The 19,334-nt window shown below is 36.2% G+C and overlaps 1 protein-coding gene across 9 annotated transcripts in view; it reads right to left on the bottom strand.

Annotated features, from left to right (window-relative positions):
* The window catches only part of cadpsb (Ca2+-dependent activator protein for secretion b), an 82,331-nt gene that overhangs the window by 14,888 nt on the left and 48,109 nt on the right, over nucleotides 1-19,334 (bottom strand). For 2 of the 9 annotated variants that reach the window (XM_082189667.1, XM_082189666.1), the window contains exons 7-19: nucleotides 18,900-19,011; nucleotides 17,098-17,237; nucleotides 16,473-16,539; nucleotides 16,172-16,280; nucleotides 15,598-15,810; nucleotides 8,304-8,440; nucleotides 7,965-8,152; nucleotides 7,497-7,601; nucleotides 6,521-6,622; nucleotides 5,715-5,778; nucleotides 5,364-5,487; nucleotides 3,278-3,346; nucleotides 168-274 (exon numbers count right to left, since the gene is read on the bottom strand). In XM_082189667.1, coding sequence (XP_082045793.1) covers nucleotides 168-274; nucleotides 3,278-3,346; nucleotides 5,364-5,487; nucleotides 5,715-5,778; nucleotides 6,521-6,622; nucleotides 7,497-7,601; nucleotides 7,965-8,152; nucleotides 8,304-8,440; nucleotides 15,598-15,810; nucleotides 16,172-16,280; nucleotides 16,473-16,539; nucleotides 17,098-17,237; nucleotides 18,900-19,011 — 1,537 coding nt within the window. Of the gene's footprint in view, nucleotides 1-167; nucleotides 275-2,412; nucleotides 2,446-3,277; nucleotides 3,347-5,363; nucleotides 5,488-5,714; nucleotides 5,779-6,520; nucleotides 6,623-7,496; nucleotides 7,602-7,964; nucleotides 8,153-8,303; nucleotides 8,441-15,597; nucleotides 15,811-16,171; nucleotides 16,281-16,472; nucleotides 16,540-17,097; nucleotides 17,238-18,899; nucleotides 19,012-19,334 lie in introns of all 9 variants that reach the window. The other 7 variants (XM_082189669.1, XM_082189668.1, XM_082189672.1 and 4 more) reach the window with 5 other exon arrangements.

Below are 19,334 nucleotides of genomic sequence, written 5' to 3' on the forward strand. Positions count from 1 at the left end.
TTAGAGACCTAGATCTCATGGGAGAGCGAACTCTTGTTGTTTCACAAATTTACACTAATACAAACTGCACAGCTGCCTTTTTTGTTATAAGAGAGGAGCCACTGGCACTTTAAATCAACCTTATTTTGAGTGAACGTAAGGGAAAGAGAGAGCGAGTCCAGACTCACCTCCGCGTGGTGGTCCTGGTTCTGATGTAGAACCTCAATGACTAACTCCGCAAGGCGGATGGCATGCTCCAGTTTTTTAGCAGGCGTAGCTAGGTTAGCTACATTCTCTGGAGCAGAATGGTGGGGAGAAGAGGGATGGTTAATATTACAGTGGTTGATTAATATATTTATTCTATGAATCTGTGATGTCATGAGCACTACAATGCATTCTAAAGAAGCTAAGGTCATAAATACCTAACTGAGCATGCAGAAATGACAACACTGTTGATGACACTCATAACACTTCAAGAAAAGATGCCTAACTGATGTCAGAGACACTAGAATGCTCCTGTAAATCGGTTATTTGTAATCTTTGAAGCAAAAAAGCTTGCGATTGGGGTTCAAAAGTCTTGAGACCACAAGCGGTTCTATTTTTTTATTTAAATTTTATTTCGTCATCACAAATATTATCAACATCATAATGTAAATGAAAAAATCGTATTTATCTTTTGCATCTTCAATGGAGCAAAAACATCTGACCCTTAAATTTGTAGAAAATTGGTCAGTGTCACTCACAAATTTCTGAATCTTGCAGAAGAAATGCAGAATCATTACCATGCCTTATTTATTTCACGTCATAACATTTCCTAAAGCCTAAAACTTTAATTCTGGATTTGAATTCTAGATATTTAATGTGGATACAGACTTTTAGACCCCACTGTAGGCTATATCCATTTAGTCCTTAAACTGTATTTTTAATCTATCTCGGTATATTACCATTAATTAGTAGGACTTCTCATTTAAGGCCAACACATGAGAGAAAGAGTAGACCAGATTGTCAGACATATGCAACACTTTGATGAAATGAGGACATCAGGACACACAATAGTGTTTCTGATTTTAACATATAATCAACTTTTGTCTGAACAAGATGAAATGAATAAGACAGAAAACCAAAAGAAAGAAAAAAAGCTGAATATATAAAGTAAAATACCGACCAACTCAGCAATGCTGAGGTCTCCACTGAAGGAGAAAAAAAATCTTTAATTTATTGACCGAAATGCTACTTCAGACATGAAGGACATTACTTATTTATCATTTCGTCTGACTCTTTAATCTTGGTGTCTAGAGTGTGAAATGTTCACTTTTATGCCAATGGTTTATTGGTCTGTTAAATTTGTGGGTTATTAATGGAGTTGTGGGGCACTGTCCTGAAATTTACTACACTCTGAACCATTAATATCTGATAGAAGCTCATTCTAACTCTTCCTAAGGCCATGATGTCATCAACACAACATGATAAAGTAATGACAATGGATCTAATGATAATCTATGATTACCATTATCCAAATTTCATACTTTATCTATTTTCAATGTGTCCAAAATGTCAAATTTCTAAAACCAGGACTGGGAATTAAAGAAGCGAAATATCTCTTAAATGGATGGTGATTTAGAAAAGTAGTTCTCAACTGGTGGGTTTTGTCTCAAAAACAGTTTGCAAGTCCGTTCTGACAAAAACAAAAAAAAAAGCTAAATGTAACAGATTGGCATTCCATTTTGTTGCTGATGTCAAATGTAGTGCGTAACATCAAACTTTAGTCAGTGGATAGAATGTCGAAAAATTGGACAAAGAATTTGGCATAGTTTCAACCGAACAAAATATAAAATAGATAAATACAGTATTATTAAGTTTGGAGTAATATTAATACAATTCTATTTTTTGTTTTACTTTTACATGAAAAACATTTTGATTTGGTGTAGGTTTAGCACTTGGTGCCCAATGAAACATCAAAGTTCTGAAGCAAAATTAGTTGAGAACCACTTATTTAGAAAATCCATTGATGTCAAGATTCAGATATACTTCCATTATCTTATTCCCAGTGCTTTAGAGAGAAACATTTGCAAATCATTCTCCACTCACATTTTAACACATTGAAAAAACTGCCACTGAAATATTTGTGAAAGATAGAATTACTTCTTGTAAGTCTGCATAATGTAACACCATTAGGCAGACTGTGTAGCGCTCAGAGGCTTTGTTTCAATTTCTAAAGTCATAATATAACACAAAATAAGTTTTTACCCAAATTTTGTGCATATATTGATAGAAGAATACTATCTTCACAAAATAAAGAATTGCACAAGAGTGGACCTTGTGTCATGGTGAATACAGGACTTTCAGACTAAAAAAAGTTCTCTGTAATTGTGTCATGTGCATGTGCCAGGATGTGTTGAAGGGGACAGGGGATGACATCAAACATAGCTTCACCTGGATCCTTCTGATCCTTTAGAGTTTTCTCAACTTGAGAGAGAGAGAGAGCGAGAGAGAGAGAGAGAGAGAGAAAGAAAGAAAAAGAGAGTCAGAGCCACATAAGGAGAGGGAGAAATAAGGGAGAGAGAGAAGGGAGAACTGGAGGGAAAAATAATTATTCCTCAAGGTGGCATGTTTTAGCCCAAAGTCACTGCAGCATCCCTGGTCATTTCACTCTTGTTTGCTCTCCAGAGAATCAGTATATATTTGATATAGAATAATAAAAATAATAAAAAGGCAAATAAACACACATGTAGATATTTACCTGGAACAACAAGAACAAAAACACATAGCACAGTAGCAACTGAAGGACACACTGAACAAAGAGACAATAGCCATTGTTCGGTTGCATGACAAATTGCACACAGCTGTAGTAATCACGAACAAGACAAACTTGTGATGTTGGAACACGTAAGTTATAGCTCGTACACGTGTACTAACTCCTGCTCTCCCGGTAGCTCAGTCACCTGTTGATGTGTCTGGAACCCCCCAGTGAAACCACCTACCACACCACAGTAACGATATACACTCAGACAAAGTAAAATAGCGAGCAAAGTAAAAATGCATTCAAGTCACAAACAGGAGCTTCAACCAAAAATGAACACGAGGAAGCAGAACGGATGCATCAGTCATGTCGTATTACAAACAGATGGAACATCTCTGCCAAAGAAATTGGAATCGGAACATTACGTATCGTTCTCTACTCAGTGTCTGTCATCTGTATGAAAATGGCAAAACAGAAAAGTTCAGAGAAGGATGCGAAATGGAGGGTTGATTTGATGGAAGAGAGGTAAAGAATGAGGGGTGAGGAGTTGTTACTCACGGATGGTTAAATCCATAACTTGTGTTGCCAAGGAGTAGACAGGATGATCATACATTTCCCTCTTTTTTCCTAAAGAAAAAGAGGATTCCGGCATGCAAGAGTTTGGGGTCAGAGGAAAGGGGGTCAAGGGTTGGTTATGGTGAAGGGATGTCTTGTGTTAAGGGAAGTTCTCATTAAGAAGAATAAAATCTGTTTTTGGAAAACGTTGGATAATACAACATGATTTGATGATTAAAACCATTAAACCACAATCACCCTTGAATTCTCACTAAAAATGAAGAATAAAGTAGATGTGGAAAACTACTGTTCAAAAGTTTGGGGCAAGTAAGATTTTTTTTATTAATACTTTTATTTAGCAAGGATGTTTTAAATAGATCAAAGGTGACAGTAAAGACTTTTATTTTGTTTCAAAAAATTCTATTTCAAATAAATGCTGATCTGAATCTCCACAAGAGTGTTAAGCAGCACATCTGTTTTTTACATTGATAATGATAAGAAATGTTTCTTGAGCAACAAATCAGCATATTAGAATGATTTCTGAAGGATCATGTGACATAATGTAAAATAAATGCAGCATTGACAAGCATAAGAGACTTCTTTCAAAAGTATTTAAAAATCTTACCGTCCGCAATTTTTTTTGAACAGTAGTGTATTGTTCACCCAAATTAAAACTCTGTCACTTGAAGCATAATTTTCTTTCTTCCATGGATTTCCAAATTTGACTGATTTTATACAATTTTTCAGCCACTTTTGTTTTATGGAAATATGTCCTATGTGTTCCACTAAAGAAAAGAAAACCATGTGCATTTCAATTGACACGAGGGTGAGCAATTGATGACAGATTCATATTTGGGTGAGTTATACTTAAGGAAATTGTGTCACTTTATTCAATCAGGGAACAAGCAGTCAAGATGCACAATTGTAAACTGATACTGTGTTTTTTTACTTTGCCACCATTTGTGGCATTTGTATCATTGGTTTTTCACCTTGTTCGAAATAAGCGACAGAACCAATAATTTGAGCATTCATTCAGAGCGATGATTTAAAAATATCTTCAATCATCTAAACACAAACATCCTCCTCAAAACCAGCTCTCAATGCCTTCTACTCCTCCACAAACAGAAACCCATCGCTATTGCCCATCTTTTGCTTCTTTTTAATCCTCTTTCACGCTTGTTGCCCAGCCTGGCATTGTTTCATGGATGCTTCCCTCTTCATCTCATTGCTCTTTTCCTCAACCTGTTTTCCTCTAATGGACTCTTCCACCCTACAACCATTCCTTCCCACATACTTAATTTATTTCACCGCAAGATTATTCCCCATTCCTGCATTCCTTTCTGCTCACCGACTCATTTTCCTTGTTCCTTTTTCCTCCTCTGTAACCATTTCTCTACCCTGATGTCGTTTATCATCCTGATCTCAGCCATAATAATAGAAAAGAGAATGTGTGGAGAGCATCTGAAAAATGTCCAATTTCCAATCTTCTATGTTATCGCAACACATAGGAAAGGGTCAGAAGCTCTTCTTTGTGTGGATTTGAATGCATTTTTTTACACACAAGTCCACAAAAGGAGAATGGACAAGAAGACATCGAAACTTTTCTTGAAAACAGAGAAAGAAACAAAAGCAGTAATTGACCGTAGAAGAAACAAGTATATTATTTCAAACAAGACAGATGCAGCGTAATTCAAGAATGTGCTCTGGTGTAAAATAAAATAATCAAATTAAATAAAATATAAATGCAGGCAATTCATTTTATATATTTAAAAATATATATATATAAAAAAATCGCATGTTAACTGCATCAAAGATTAATCAAAATTCATCTACAATTTAAACAAAATCCTAATTAACCAAATCTAAATTTATTTTCCTCTCACAAACTGAAAGTAGAAGAACAGATGATTTACTCAAAGCACATTATTCAAATATGGACCACAGTTTATGCATTAAATCGATTCAAATGAATGGAAACGGAGTTTAAAAAAAAGTTAAAAGCACAAAAGTTCCCTTCTGGTTCAAATCATCATATGGTTAAGTGCTTTAAAATCATAATGCTGTGAAAGAAAAGCGTAATGCTAGTCACCTTCCACTCTGGCGTATTCAGTGATGCGCTGGTAGTTAATTTGAGCTGCTTGCTCTAAGCATTTACGAATCACAGCCTTGACTTCCTCCTGCGGCACTGGGGTCACAATGTCCTTCATAAGCACCTGTGAAAAAACACAAATCCCATTTTTTTTTTATCTAGTGACATAAATGTTGTTGTCCTGGTATGAATGAGTCATACTTTTTAAAACTTTTTTTTTTTTTTTTAAATAATGATGCATGGCAGAACAAGTAAACAGAGGCAGGCGGTACTGAACAAAATACCATCAATTGCTTCTCTTTTCCTTCTACAGCTGCTACTCTGAATCAATATAAGCAATGTTGTCATTACCCTCTCCAGCAAAGACAGAGTGGCTTTCAATGCTCCCTCGGGGCGACCAAACGGAAAGCAATACCTACAACAACAAAAATTGCATTGTGTCTGTAGAAAATCCTATATACATTACACACATTTTTGGATGCAATGTCGAGAAGAAAAAAAACAGAACGGTGTACATCAGCGGTCCTTGACTGGTGGGACGAGAACCAAAAATGGGTTACGGACAGCAAGGGGAAAAAAACAATGCTAAATGTGAATAATACAATGCAACTCTTTTAAAGAAAATGCTTCCCATATCATTTGTGGCTGACGTCAAATGCTGAAAACCACAAACCAAACTGTACAAGGTAAAAGACGCACTGAGAAAAATGAAACCACATGCAAGTGTCGTGTTTGATTTGTACAGGCTATAATTTGAGCTCTGTTGTTGAAATAACATTGACATGTTTATGCACTTATGGCTGTGCACCGCTCATGTTCAGCCTAATACAATATTTGGCCCAGCATTTGTTCCATGCATTAAGCTGATAAATCACCTCTGCTGTTGTTTATGTGTTTACAAAATTGTCCAATTCCCTGCTCTGCCTAATAATTTGCATATTGTTGGGACTACGCAGCCAGTGGTGATATAATTTTTAATGTATGATTTTAAAGGACATTTTTGTCTACTTTCGTACACTAAAAATGTAATGAGATGTTGGATTGCACTCGATGTTCAATATTGAAACAAAACCATCAGAACCACTGGTGTACAAAGTCTTCTTGCTATAGTACAGGCTGTGAAATGTTCAATAAATGCCTTAAGTCTACATACTCACCTAAAGTTTGTGATCTGATTCTCCAGAAGGACACGTAATCGTTCTTTGATTTCCTCAAAGCGTTCTTTTTCTTCCACCGTTACTGTTCCAAGACCATCAGGCCTATTTTACAAGCAAAACATGCCATTATTTGCAAATTGATTAGGAAGAAAGATCAATTTTGAGCCAAGACGAAAGTAATACAAATCAAAAGAACGTTTTGAACTGATTTATTATTACAACTAATTATGATACTACATGATTGCTTTATAAAGCCCTGTATATTTTCAGAGAAAGCTAATCAAACCACATTAACATTTCAGTATGCTCTATATCACACTTGTAACAATAAAATACAAGCCTGGCACACTGAGCCCAGAAAGAACATCTAACCAGAAGCAATGTCTGGTTTTCTTAAATCTAATACACTGGCTCTAAATGTATTTGTACCCAGCAGATGGGACCCTGTTGTGATACACATGGGGAACATTCTTTCCAACCCATTTTTTTTAAATTTACAGCTATTGATGTCACAAAACTCCAATTGGGCACCATATTTCATTAAAATATATTTAATAAACACATAGCTGCAGCACAGTAATAAATATACTTTCAACAAGTCAGTGGGAAGAGAAAGCTGAACTAAACGTGCTGTACAAGTGCATACAGGCTTGTATGAAGTCAAAATTCTAAATATTTTCTTAATGCAGGATCTTGGTCTTATTGTTAAGATAAATATGTCACATTATGAAATATCATGATGACTTAAAAGAAATTAAAGGTTTATAGGTCTTTTTTTTCTTTTCTTTTTTTTGCCTCGTGTTCAACTGAAAAAAAATGATGAGATTAAAAAAAATATTTTGGGGTGAGCTACAGTATACTTTTAAGATATCCTAAGCTGTATAAGCAATGTCACCCTGTGTGAGATACATTTGCTGCTATTGCACAATATAAAATATGATGCTGATATGAACATATCCTTGATAAGCCCTCTTACCTTGCGCTCTCAGGGGCCAGCTGTGTTTTACATTTCCTCTTTTTTTTAGACTCCTTTTTCCCTCCTGACATTGAGCCAGCCCCCTGTAACTCAGACCCCCTCTGACTATCAGGAACATGTAATGAATGAGCAACACAATGAGATTTGGAAATTAAAATAACAAAAAAGAAAAGGAGAATGGAAAAAGTGTAGTGGATAAAAGAATACTGCTGAGCTTTGGAAAGTGGAAAAGAAATGAAAAATGATTGAGAACAAAAGACACAACAAATCAAACAAAATTTGGCAAAATTATAAAGAACATTCACAGGGGAAAATATAATAAACGCTAAAGAAAAAATACAAAAATATGCTGATGACTTGCTGAAAGCGCCCTTGGTTCTGCCCTCTCGTTCACCCTGCTTCCATGACCATATCTCTCCTGACATCTAACATCACAATAACGCAGTGTATCTTTACGCAAGCCTGTACCTGTTACCGTGAACATGGGAGGCACAAAACGCGAAGCTGTAGTGCAACAGCGTCGGGTCAATCATGTGACCGGCATCTGCCCTCTCCAGTAGGTCGCCAAGATAACACAGATGTCTATGGCATCCTCTCACCCCGTTCCGAGCGCAGTACTCATCCAGAACAAACACCTGACCTGGGCTAAACCATCCCTACAATAAAAAACAGGTAGAAAGTTTGAAAGGAAACATTTCTTTTTATTATCACTGCTGAAAACAGTTGTGCTGCTTAACATTCTGTGGAAACCATGTTGAATTTAGTTGCTTTGCATTTAGGTCAGCATTTAAAAAAACAAACACTTACCAGACATGCAAAGTTGTCATTTAGCCTGTGGTCCAACGTGAGCCTCTGCACCATCTCGAACAACGAGGCATGATCAAAGCTACATGGGTTAGCTGAGATAAACTCATCCATGCCGTGCTTCTGTGCTCTGTCAGCATCTATTCCAGCCAATCATGGGAGAGGAAGGGAGAGGGGGTGGGTTCAAGGAAGAGGAAATTAGCAAACAGCAAGGAGAATGATTTGTTCTCCTCTCACCACAAAAAAACTAAACACCTAGAATGAGCCCTCTATGGCAAATCAAGGACATTGAGCTTTCACATTGTCAACTTGCAGCAAAAGTCAAGCAGAGTTCAATCGGACCTAGCAAATGTGGAACTGAGTGATAACTCTCAGCTCACATTCATTCTGGACGTGCATGCATGAGCTGATCAGGGCCTGGTCTCTTCCTGTTCTCTCAATCAAAAGCTTTTGTAAGTAAAAGGCCACCGATGGCCTTGAGGAAGAGGCGTGATTCCAAATGTAGTTTATTTCACATGAATACAATAGATTCTGCCATTCGCAATTGATTAATGTCACTCATTTTAAGAGAGAAGATGGATTGTGTGCTCGTAAAAGTGCAAATGCCGAAAAAAGAAATTAGGGGAGATTTGTTTGCCATTTTTGATATATTATAATGAACTAACCAGGAATTTTCTAATGTAATTTAATAGTACAACAGCATCAACTAAGTCTCTAAGATAATATTTAAAGGCCCCATGAAATGGCCTGACAAGCATAGTTTTCTGATTCAACTGATTAGTCAAAAATATGTGTGGGTCAGCATGAGTCATGAATATTTTTGCTCTGTTGATTATTTTTTTTTTTTTTGGTAAATATTTACTAGCATATACACTACTGTTCAAAAGTTTGTGTTAAAAAAATAATAATAATTGTGCTTATGCTAACCAAAGCTGCATTTATTTGATCAAAAAACAGTTCAAACAGTATAACACTGTGAAAAATTATTACAATATAAAATAACTATTTTCTAATTTAATATTTTTTTACATTTAATTTATTCCTGTGACGCAAAGGTGAATTTTCAGCATCATTACTCCAGTCTTCAGTGTCACATGATCCTTTAGAAATCATTCTAATATGCTGATTTGCTGCTCAAGAAACACTTCTTCTTATTATTAATATTGAAAACAGTTGTGCTGCTTAATATTTTTGTTGAAACCATGATCGATTTTTTCTTCAGGATTATTTGATGAATAGAAAGTTCAAAAGAACAACATTTATCTAAAAATCCCTTCACTGTCACTTTTGATCCATTTAATGCATAATTTTTGAATAAACGTATCAATATCTTAAATAAAACATTATAAGCAAATTAATAAAACCTCAATGACCACAAACTTTTGGTAGTGTAGATGTCCTCAATGCTAATAGACATGGCATAAAAGCCCCCCCCCCCCCCCCCCCAAAAGTTTTTTATTTATTTATTTATTTATTTTTATTTCATGGGTTCTTTAATATGCTTTTTGTTATAGGCTAAATGTAAACAAAATCAGCTAAACAGTCTATGTAGTTTTTTAAGTTCTATGCACGTGCTTGAGAAAGTAGTAAAAGAAAAGGTAAGTTATTCCTAAAAAAGAAACTGACCCCCTGATGACTTACTTTATTAGCAACAGAATAATATAATCTAAATCTGTGCAGTGATGAGGTGCTCTAATGAGAGAAAATGTGAGGAAAGAATGTGCATCGTGTTACACCAATGATTAGGACGTGTGTCTAGATAACAACAATAACCATGTGAATGTGTGAATACATATGGCTAAAAATAAAGTGCAAAAACAAATAAATACTATCCAGATCTGCTTAATTAGACGAACTTGGATAAAGTTATGTTATCCTTTGGCCAAGTAAAGCATTGCTACAATTATAGAGACGTAGACTAAACAAAAAGATAGGACAAAAAAAAGAAAGAATAGAGGCACAGGAAAAGACACGGGATTGTAGGAATGAAGAACTCAGTGAGGAAATGAGCTAGGATAGACAACAGACAAACTGAGAAAAGTTCAACATCAGAATGAATGGCAAAGAAGCCTTATAACTGAGCAACTCAGGATAATAAAAAAATTAGAAAAAGAAAGTGTAAAAATGCATAACAGACTATATGAGCTATATGAACCGTGGAATTAAAGGGAAGAAATAAGCAAATGTGTCCTAATTACAGGGTAAACCTACAGGATTAAAGGATGTGCCTTATTCATTTGCATTTTTATATTTCATAATTATACATTAATTAAAATAATGTACTTCCACATTCCACAGTTTTAAATCGGCTTGTGCAAAAACCGCTGTGCTGCATTCAAATAAGACTAGGACTTATGGGGATACTAATAAACTAGGAACCATTTCCTACCCTGTCATTAATAATATTTTACTACTATAAAATAACTCCTGATGCTTTTTTAATGGTTATATATGATATTTCATTGAAAATGGATGTCTTTTACATGCAGGAACACAGTGAGACACTCCACTGTGCTTTCCAATGTCATGCAAAAAAAAAAAAAAAACATTTTCCGCTTGCCTATCTTTTAGCATTCCGCATTTTTCTCTTAGCATTTGCAAGTTGACAATACTGGAGAAATTTTCTGTGTTTTCATAAGGGTTGCTGAGCACACTGACAAGCAAGCCACTTCAGTGGCGTGCCAACAGGCTAGCATTACTGTTCTAGTGCAGATACACGGCTTTAACGGGAAGCCAACAGAGTCTAAAAAGTAATTAATTCATTCTCTGTGAAAAAAAAATGGAGAATAATCAAAAAGGAAGAACATTAACTTGTCTTTCCATCAGCATCTGAATGGATAACATGACATCAAAATGCTCACCTACTCAAGCAGTATAAGGGCAAACACACACAGGTGCAAATAATGAACTATATCTTTGCTAAGTTCTACATTGGGTTTAGGGACTACTTCAAAGAGGCCCATTTCCTCCGGACGAAAGATAATTAGGAGTATTTCTTGGTGAGGAGGGACGGCAGTGCCTGCTCCTTCACATTGGCATTCAGAATACTCCACTTACATATTTGCCAACTCTTGTAAAGCTCAAGTTCAAAAATAAAGAAATCAGTTGAAAGGCAACTGAACCCTCGAGAGTAAAGTCCAAGTGGTCAAACATGCACAGTGCTTCACTGCTGCTGTTACTGTAGACAGAATTGATGGTCAAACTTAGGAATGGCCAAATTTGACTTAGTCAGTCATCCCAAACATTCTCAGAATTGTCCCATAAGAATGAAATGCCACCAAAACAAGTCAAACCCCATCTTTTACTTTACTCTGAGGGGTCTTGTGATGCTAGTGATGTTTATATAGAGAAGGCAATTATGCAAATAAATCATAAACCATATTAACTTAGCTAAATAATAAGTACAAACGCACTAATTTACATGCAACCTAAACTGGCAAGAATAATGAAAGTTTGTAGTTTTAGCCATCATCAAAAAAAAAGTTCAACTGAAAAGTCAAATAATCTACTTAGGTCTAAAGCATGAGGAGTGAGATTTGAAAGGAGGAGAAAAAGAACGAGAGAAAAAGGATAAAGAGAGCACGTTGCATTGGTCAGATAATGGTTTTATGATTATCTGACTGGTGCTAGCTAACAGGTTAGCACTTACCCTTGAGTCCAGCTAGAAGACAGCAGGGTAAGAAGGGACAAACCAGAATAACATAAAGACTAGCAACAAGGCTGAAGGAAAAAGCAGACACGAAAACCCTGACTCCACTACAGCTGCAGGACTAAAGAAGGGTACAAGCAAAGCATGAACGAAGAAAAAACACAACGTAAAATACAACAACCTGTACCGACATGATAGTGCAGTTTGAACTGGTGGGTGGTCAGATCGAGTAGTGAAAGAAAGAAAGAAAGAAAGAAAGAAAGACAGTAAGAAAGACAGTAAAAAGGAAAGAAAGAAAAAGAAAGACAGTAAGAAAGAAAGAAAGAAAGACAGTAAGAAAGAAAGAAAGAAAGAAAGAAAGAAAGAAAGAAAGAAAGGACTATATTTCGGTGTATTACGTTGTGCTCTGCTGCAGCTGATTTTGACAGGATTCTCACAGGATACAATGTAGATCAGACTCAACTATCACTGAAACATATACTAACACTGTACTGGCAAATACACTTACCTTCAGACATACAGTATATTTGAATGTTGGTCAAATGTGTATTTGATGCCAGTATCAGTTTCTAAATTGATTCTATGAAGGTACTGAATCTGGTAAAAACAAATGAGCAAATAAACAGCTTAGAGAATAAATCCAGTCACCAGTAGGGGCTCCTGACCGTAAATTTAGGATGAACATTGTGTAAGCTTTGAATTCTAATCGCTGAACACCCAGACAGACTTTTGGCAGAGGTCTGGTGACTTTTATGTTATTCAGTCTGAGGGTGCCGCACTAATGTTGATTGACAGGCACACATAAAATGTTATCTTAGTATTGCCTTAATGTAGTATTTATTGCCTCCGAATGTTGTTTTAGTTGTCGAGGAATTCCGGTTAGGAAAAGAAAGTAATTTCTATTCTCAGAAAAAAACATAAAACGAACACAACAAAACTATGTAAAGGCTATTAGCACGTTTAAGCTTTTATTAATTTGTTATTAAGAACAGACATGCCAACTAATTACTGACCTGATGCAGACTAATATACACAATAGCTAAAGCGGTATATCGTCTTGGTCTGGAGCGTGAAAATAAGCGGGGCAGTCTGAAATCTGCCCCAATGGCTCTCAATTAAAGCGCACTTCCATTTTTCCTCACAGATTTACATTGGAAAACTGTGGGGTGCTGTAGAGCTGGGGAGGGCTTAGGCACCTGCTGCCCAGCTTAGTATACATGCCTGCCAAAGCCATACACTAATATATCCTACGACTTAAAATAGTCAAGAAAATCCGAAAATATATTGTTACAGAATGCTGAACACATTTACAATTTATTAACAATTTATTATTGATTCAGTTTATATATAGTTCTATGTTTTGGATGAATATTTTTGGTGGGTCTAGCCGTGGGTCTCGCAGTGTACTTGGGTAGCCCTTCGATTTTTTAAGTGTCCCTCGTGACTTACCGATGTGGTGTTAGTTATATCTGTGCCAACATACCAGTGTGTGCGTGCCACTAAACTAAGTAGTTTGGGCCGTAAGGCTTGGCTCTAGTGGCCTATTAGACTATGTGTGCCTGAGCCTGCTTTGCCGAATGGCTTAACTCTAGTGGCCTATGACTATGTGTGCCTGAGCCGAAAGGCTCAAACATATCCAATTAGAACGCGCATTATGTGTGGCTTTAACAAATGAAATACGCATTGCAGGCTAACAGAAACCCCCCACAACCACCTGAGCAAATAGTATGATGATTTAGCATCATTTGATAATCGTCATTGTCAAAACCCTCTATACTCCTATTTGTAAATGTGGAGGTCATTTGGACAACGGATGAATAATGGAGCATGACTCTAACACGCGTTCAGCTGAACCCAGCCCGAAACACACACGGCCACGGGTAAATGAAAACATCAGCCTTGGAAATAGTGTTGTTGCAAATAAAGTTAGCCTTTCTAAAAGCGCATTGCACTGCTAAGGCAAATGCTACACAAGTATGTGAAGGTTGAGCACGCAAGCTCATTGGCTACTGATACAGCAGGAACCAATCAGCTGTGCCCTATAGATAACGATGTGATTACGAGCAGGTTACGTTAAAGGACCTATAAGCCTGTGCCATCAAGAGTTCCATGACAGAATTTTGTATTTAACAAAGTGAACCTTATTGTAAAGTGTTCCCAAAACTCCACCGGGTATCCATTTCCCTTTTAGTATTACCTTAATCATTGTATGTTATTATGATACATGTACTCTGTATTCAAGCAGAGTAATTAATGTATATTTAATATATTTATGTATAAATGTAAACTGTTGCCAGAACCTTCATAGTATTCCAGAATCTGTGAAAACCTTCTGCAGCAAAGGAATGTTTGCTCGTGGATGTGTGTACAGCATGTTATATTCCACTACTCTGTGCCATTCAAGACCACCTGGGGTGTGTTAAGGTGGAGTGTGAAACATTTACACAGTGTAATAATGTTTCAGAGGGGAGAGGGTCTGTCTTACAGTGAGAAAATTGAATGGCATCTGAACTTGTGAGGGAATCATCTGACCACAAGAAACATTCACAAACAAGACAAATAAATCAATGGAAAAAAAACACAGAACCTCTACCTTTAGATTTTGTATGAGGTTAAAACGTGAGCTATATTTTATTGAACTTATTTTAACAGTGTATAAATTCTGTTAAGAGACATTTTGTGATATAAGACATTGCTATGGACAGATGCTGAAGTAGATGCACACCAAAAGACAAGGTTCTGAATAGCAGGATCTATTATTATTTAGATGCTTCAAAGGGACTTGATATTAGTTTGAAGTATTTTTTTAAAAAAACTTTCAAAGGTGTTTCAATTGTTGGTGAGAACATTTGTGGCAGAATCGTAATGCAACGAAAGGTGCCATTTACGTCTTAAAGGGACAGTACACCCAAAAATGATAATTCTGTCATTATTTACTGATTCTCATGTCATTCCAACCCCCTAGAACGTTCTTTCTTCTGTGGAAAACAAAATCATTTTTGCATGCAAATGAACAGGTTCAAGCTTAATTTCCAAATCTTCTGAAGCCATATAATAGCTTTGTGTGAGAAACTGACCAAAATGTATGTGTTCTGCAGAAGAAAGAGGTTTTTTTTAATAACATGAGGGTGAGTAAAAGGTGTCATCATTTTCATTTTTTGGTTGATAATATTTTTATAGAAAAAATAAAGGCCTATTTTAAACTGACCAATTTAAATAATTTAAACTATTGTAAATTGGCTGAATAACACGCAGATGTTAAAGCTAATCAGGAGTGCGTGCGGGCAGAAACGAAGACATGGACATTGAAATAAACACATTGCTCCACTATACACACTCGCTCTTACCTTTTCCTGCTACTTGTGCAGTGTGCTGAGAGTGCAAGGTGACATCACTATGACATTATGAGTTAATACTAACTCAACCTGACAACAACCTGAATTCATCAATTAATTATTATCCACTTTGTGACATGTTGTCCATAAGTGGCTGAGGGCATGGGGCTCTAACCTTAATAACAGAGCGGTTTATAAAAGATGGTGATTAGCAAGCCTTGCTATGTATTTAATTTACTCGCCATCTCAGCTTCAGTAAATTTTTGTCCTGATTGATATTGTAACGAAATGCTTTACTGGTATGTTTACTTACAGAACTGAGAGATGGGGGCATCCATCTGTGCCGCAGCTCCGCTCTTAGAATTCAGTTTCTGGACCTGGGTGGGCGGGACAGGTTTGTGTGATTGGCCAGTAGCTCGATACATGGCCTGCACCCATAGGATGCGGTCCTGCTCATCATCACTGGCAAAGATCACAGTGTCACCCTCCTTCACTGCATTGAAAAAAGCCCGGCCTCCATCCAGACCTGCACACACAGAAAAAAAAAGAGGTCAAATTCATGTAGACATTGGAGGATACACTTAAAATGCACTTTTGCTGCACTATATACAACATTTCAAATAGCATCTGCAAAGAAATTATTCTAGACTCTTTCTCAGAATTGGCTTCACTTTTCTGAGGCTTTTTTGCGATTCCTTTTAACCAATTGCACCCAAGATGGATGTATGAAGTTAGTTCCCCTTAAGTACGCAGGTGTCTCGGCGGAGTTAACAAAGATGTAGATTATTACAATAACAATGGACACTAACGTTTTGACAACCAGAAAGTGATAATAGTTCCATAAAAGAGTGGTACATAAGAGTAATCTGTGAATGTGAGAGTTTTACCTGGCTGTGGGTCAGTGTAGTCCACAGTATAGCCATCTAACTGCAGCAGCTCCTGCGGTTCTGACTTCTTCTCTCGATAGCTGCACATGGCAAACGTATACTGACTTACCTATAGCAGAAGAGAAACAAATAGTATTAAAATACTTGGCATTAGGTTGTCAGGTTAAATCAATGTCATATGCACAACCTAAAATTGTACATGGTTCATCAAGACACTGAAAACAATAAACTTCATAGCGTCACATGGAATTACAAAGTCAAAGTATTCTTCACTCAAAATTATGATGTATAAAAGATATACCTGGACCAGGACAAAGAAGCGCTTTTTCCAGCGTTTCCACACATTTTTGCCAACAGCCCATAAATACCTGATGGAATAATCACAGGCTTCATCAGTATTTTCCTTTATTAATTTAACTCATACACCACCGTTCAAATGTGTGTGGTCAAATAATAATAATAATAATAAATAAAAAAAGTAAAACTTTTATTCAACAAGGATGCATTAAATTGATCAAAAATTATATTAAAGACATTTATAAAATAATTTATTTATAATAAAAAGATTTCTATGTCAAATAAATGCTGCTCTTTTGAACTTTCTGTTCATTAGAAATCCTGAAAAAAGTATTAGTTTCCACAGAAACAATAAAATATATTACAATAGAAAACAGTTATTTTAAATTGCAATAATGTCACAATATTCCTGGTTTACTGTATTTTTGATCAAATATATGCAGCCTTTAAAAAAAAAACATTTAAAAAAATCTTACCGACCCCAAACTTTTGACAGAAGTGTACATACTTTTTCATTTAACCATGAAACAAAAGATGATATGTGTGGATTTTACTGTTTTAGAATGTAATCTCCATATGATCAAAAGACTTTTACAGAGAAGTATTTCTGGACCAACAAAAGCCCTTACCCACAAGCCTTCATGTTCTGAGGCTTGTCCATGCGGACGGCAAGTTTGATCTTCAGATCTTGATCAGGGCAGGCCTTGGTCACAGTCATCTTATGGAGTTCTGCCTGCTTTGGGCTGTTTGGAGTTGGGTGAAGAACCACCTAATCATTCAACATTAGAGAACCATGATTATTAGTCCATATGATCACAATTCAGACCAGACTGAGCAACCACTGACTGAGTGACAAATCTATCACCATTAAAAACAGCACACCCAAAATGAAAATTCTGTCATTATTTACTTATCCAAATGTCTTTCCGAACCCATATGACCTTCTTTCAGGATAGAATGACAGAACTTTCATTTTTGGGTGAACTATCCCTTTAACATGTAATCCTATAGCCAGTGCCTGCCCTAGAAACGCTAAGACATTTTCACACATGAAGCATTCAGTAAACGGATAAACAGGTTGTGTGGGTGTGGGAAAATATCCCTGAGTCTGGGTGTGAGCTGATAATGACATATTACTTTGCCAGTCAGCGCTTTTAGTGAAATTCTCAACATTCAATTCATTTTGGCTCATGCCTCTGTGCACTGAGAGTTGGGATGTGCGGCTCTTCTCTTGGCACCTTATCAGAGAAGAGCCAGTTTCTCTCTATTCTCTCCTGTGCTTTTTTTATTTGCTCTCTTCTCTCTCTCTGATAAGTTGGCTCAATCTATTTCTTAGCTAGAGTTGAATGCTTAGAGATGCCTGCCTACCTCAGTCTTGATGAAGACACATTTATCAACCATATACCAAACATCCGGCATCAGTCAAGATCAAAAACCATGTTAACAATTTCATAATTAGAGGACCTCTGAGTCCTTGAATGTAGACTGCTTTTTAAATTCCAATTCACGATTTCTTATTAAGGTTATATTAACATAAAGGCCAATTGCAATTCAAATTTGAATTAAAAAATGCTCACCAAGGCCGCATTGATTTGATGAAAAATACATAAAAACTGAAATATTGTAAAATATCATAAAAATTTTAAATACCATTTTTTCTTTTTAAATATTTAAAAATGTGAGAATTAATAAATAATTTATGTCTGTGACCGCAAAGCTGAAATTTCAGTAGCCATTACTCTGAATAGAAATACTTTTAAACATTATTAATATATTTACTGTCACTTTTGATCAATTTAATGTGCCCTTAATAAATAAACATAAATTTTTTCATAAAAAGAAAAAAATATTCCTGACTCAAATTTTTTAACCGTAGTAAATGTCTCTATTATGTTTAATAACATAGCTTTTTATTATTAATTGTATGTAGAAAAGCATGCCATTTCCCAGAATGCTATAATTTACTCAATATATTATATAAAGAGTTAGGGTTAGTTTTAAGAGTTTTTTTGATGCCATTGTTAACAGTTTTGATCTTATTATGGCATAACATGCATAATTAGCCAAAATCAGTTGTCATTTGGTTAATTATTTATTTTATTACAACAATTCAACATCCGGAGGGGCGTGATTAATTAAAATCCTAACTCAGGAAGCCCGTTTCGTTCTTTGAGAATATAACCCCTGTAAGAAAAACTAATATTCACTGTAGAAACAGAGCAGTGGTTCAACTTTAAAAGCCAAACCTCTCGTTTCTTTTACAGGGATTTTCAAGACTGGAGATTCACAGGCATCAATGAAGCAAAAGGAGGATTACAAAGTAAGACATCACTTCTACAACCATAACAACCTCAAACAAACTCCAAAAAAAACCTCAACAGAATGACAGATGTCCAAAGCCACCAGAAAGAAAAGAAGGATTGAGTGTTACCCGGCCCAGCTCCTTGTCCTCCAGGGCCAGAACCCCTGTGCTCTCTGTGAAGAGCTTCACTTTGACCGCTGGCAGAGGGTGTGTGGTGGTGAAGTCTCCTTGGGTTCCCCAACTGAGAACACACATACACACAAACACCATTAATGTCTCTGATGGTAGGCTTCTATGTACTTTATACACTAATTTTTATCCATCTCACACACAAAACACACAGAAAAACACAAAAAGCACAGCCACCAAGTGTTATACTTCCAAGGGCTCTGGAATGTATGGCTTTCTCCAGGTATATTAGATCTCCTTGACACTCGGCCACTCTTTATTACTTTATCACTGCGTAACTGCTGAGCACAGAGACATCTCGCAAACCTTGTTTTCATTGTATTACTTTGATCAGGGAGGAAAACAATCTCTGCAGTCCTATTCGGCTACACGGCA

Source organism: Leuciscus leuciscus (assembly GCF_965113295.1).
Source record: "Leuciscus leuciscus genome assembly, chromosome: 14".
Lineage (NCBI taxonomy): Eukaryota > Metazoa > Chordata > Actinopteri > Cypriniformes > Leuciscidae > Leuciscus > Leuciscus leuciscus.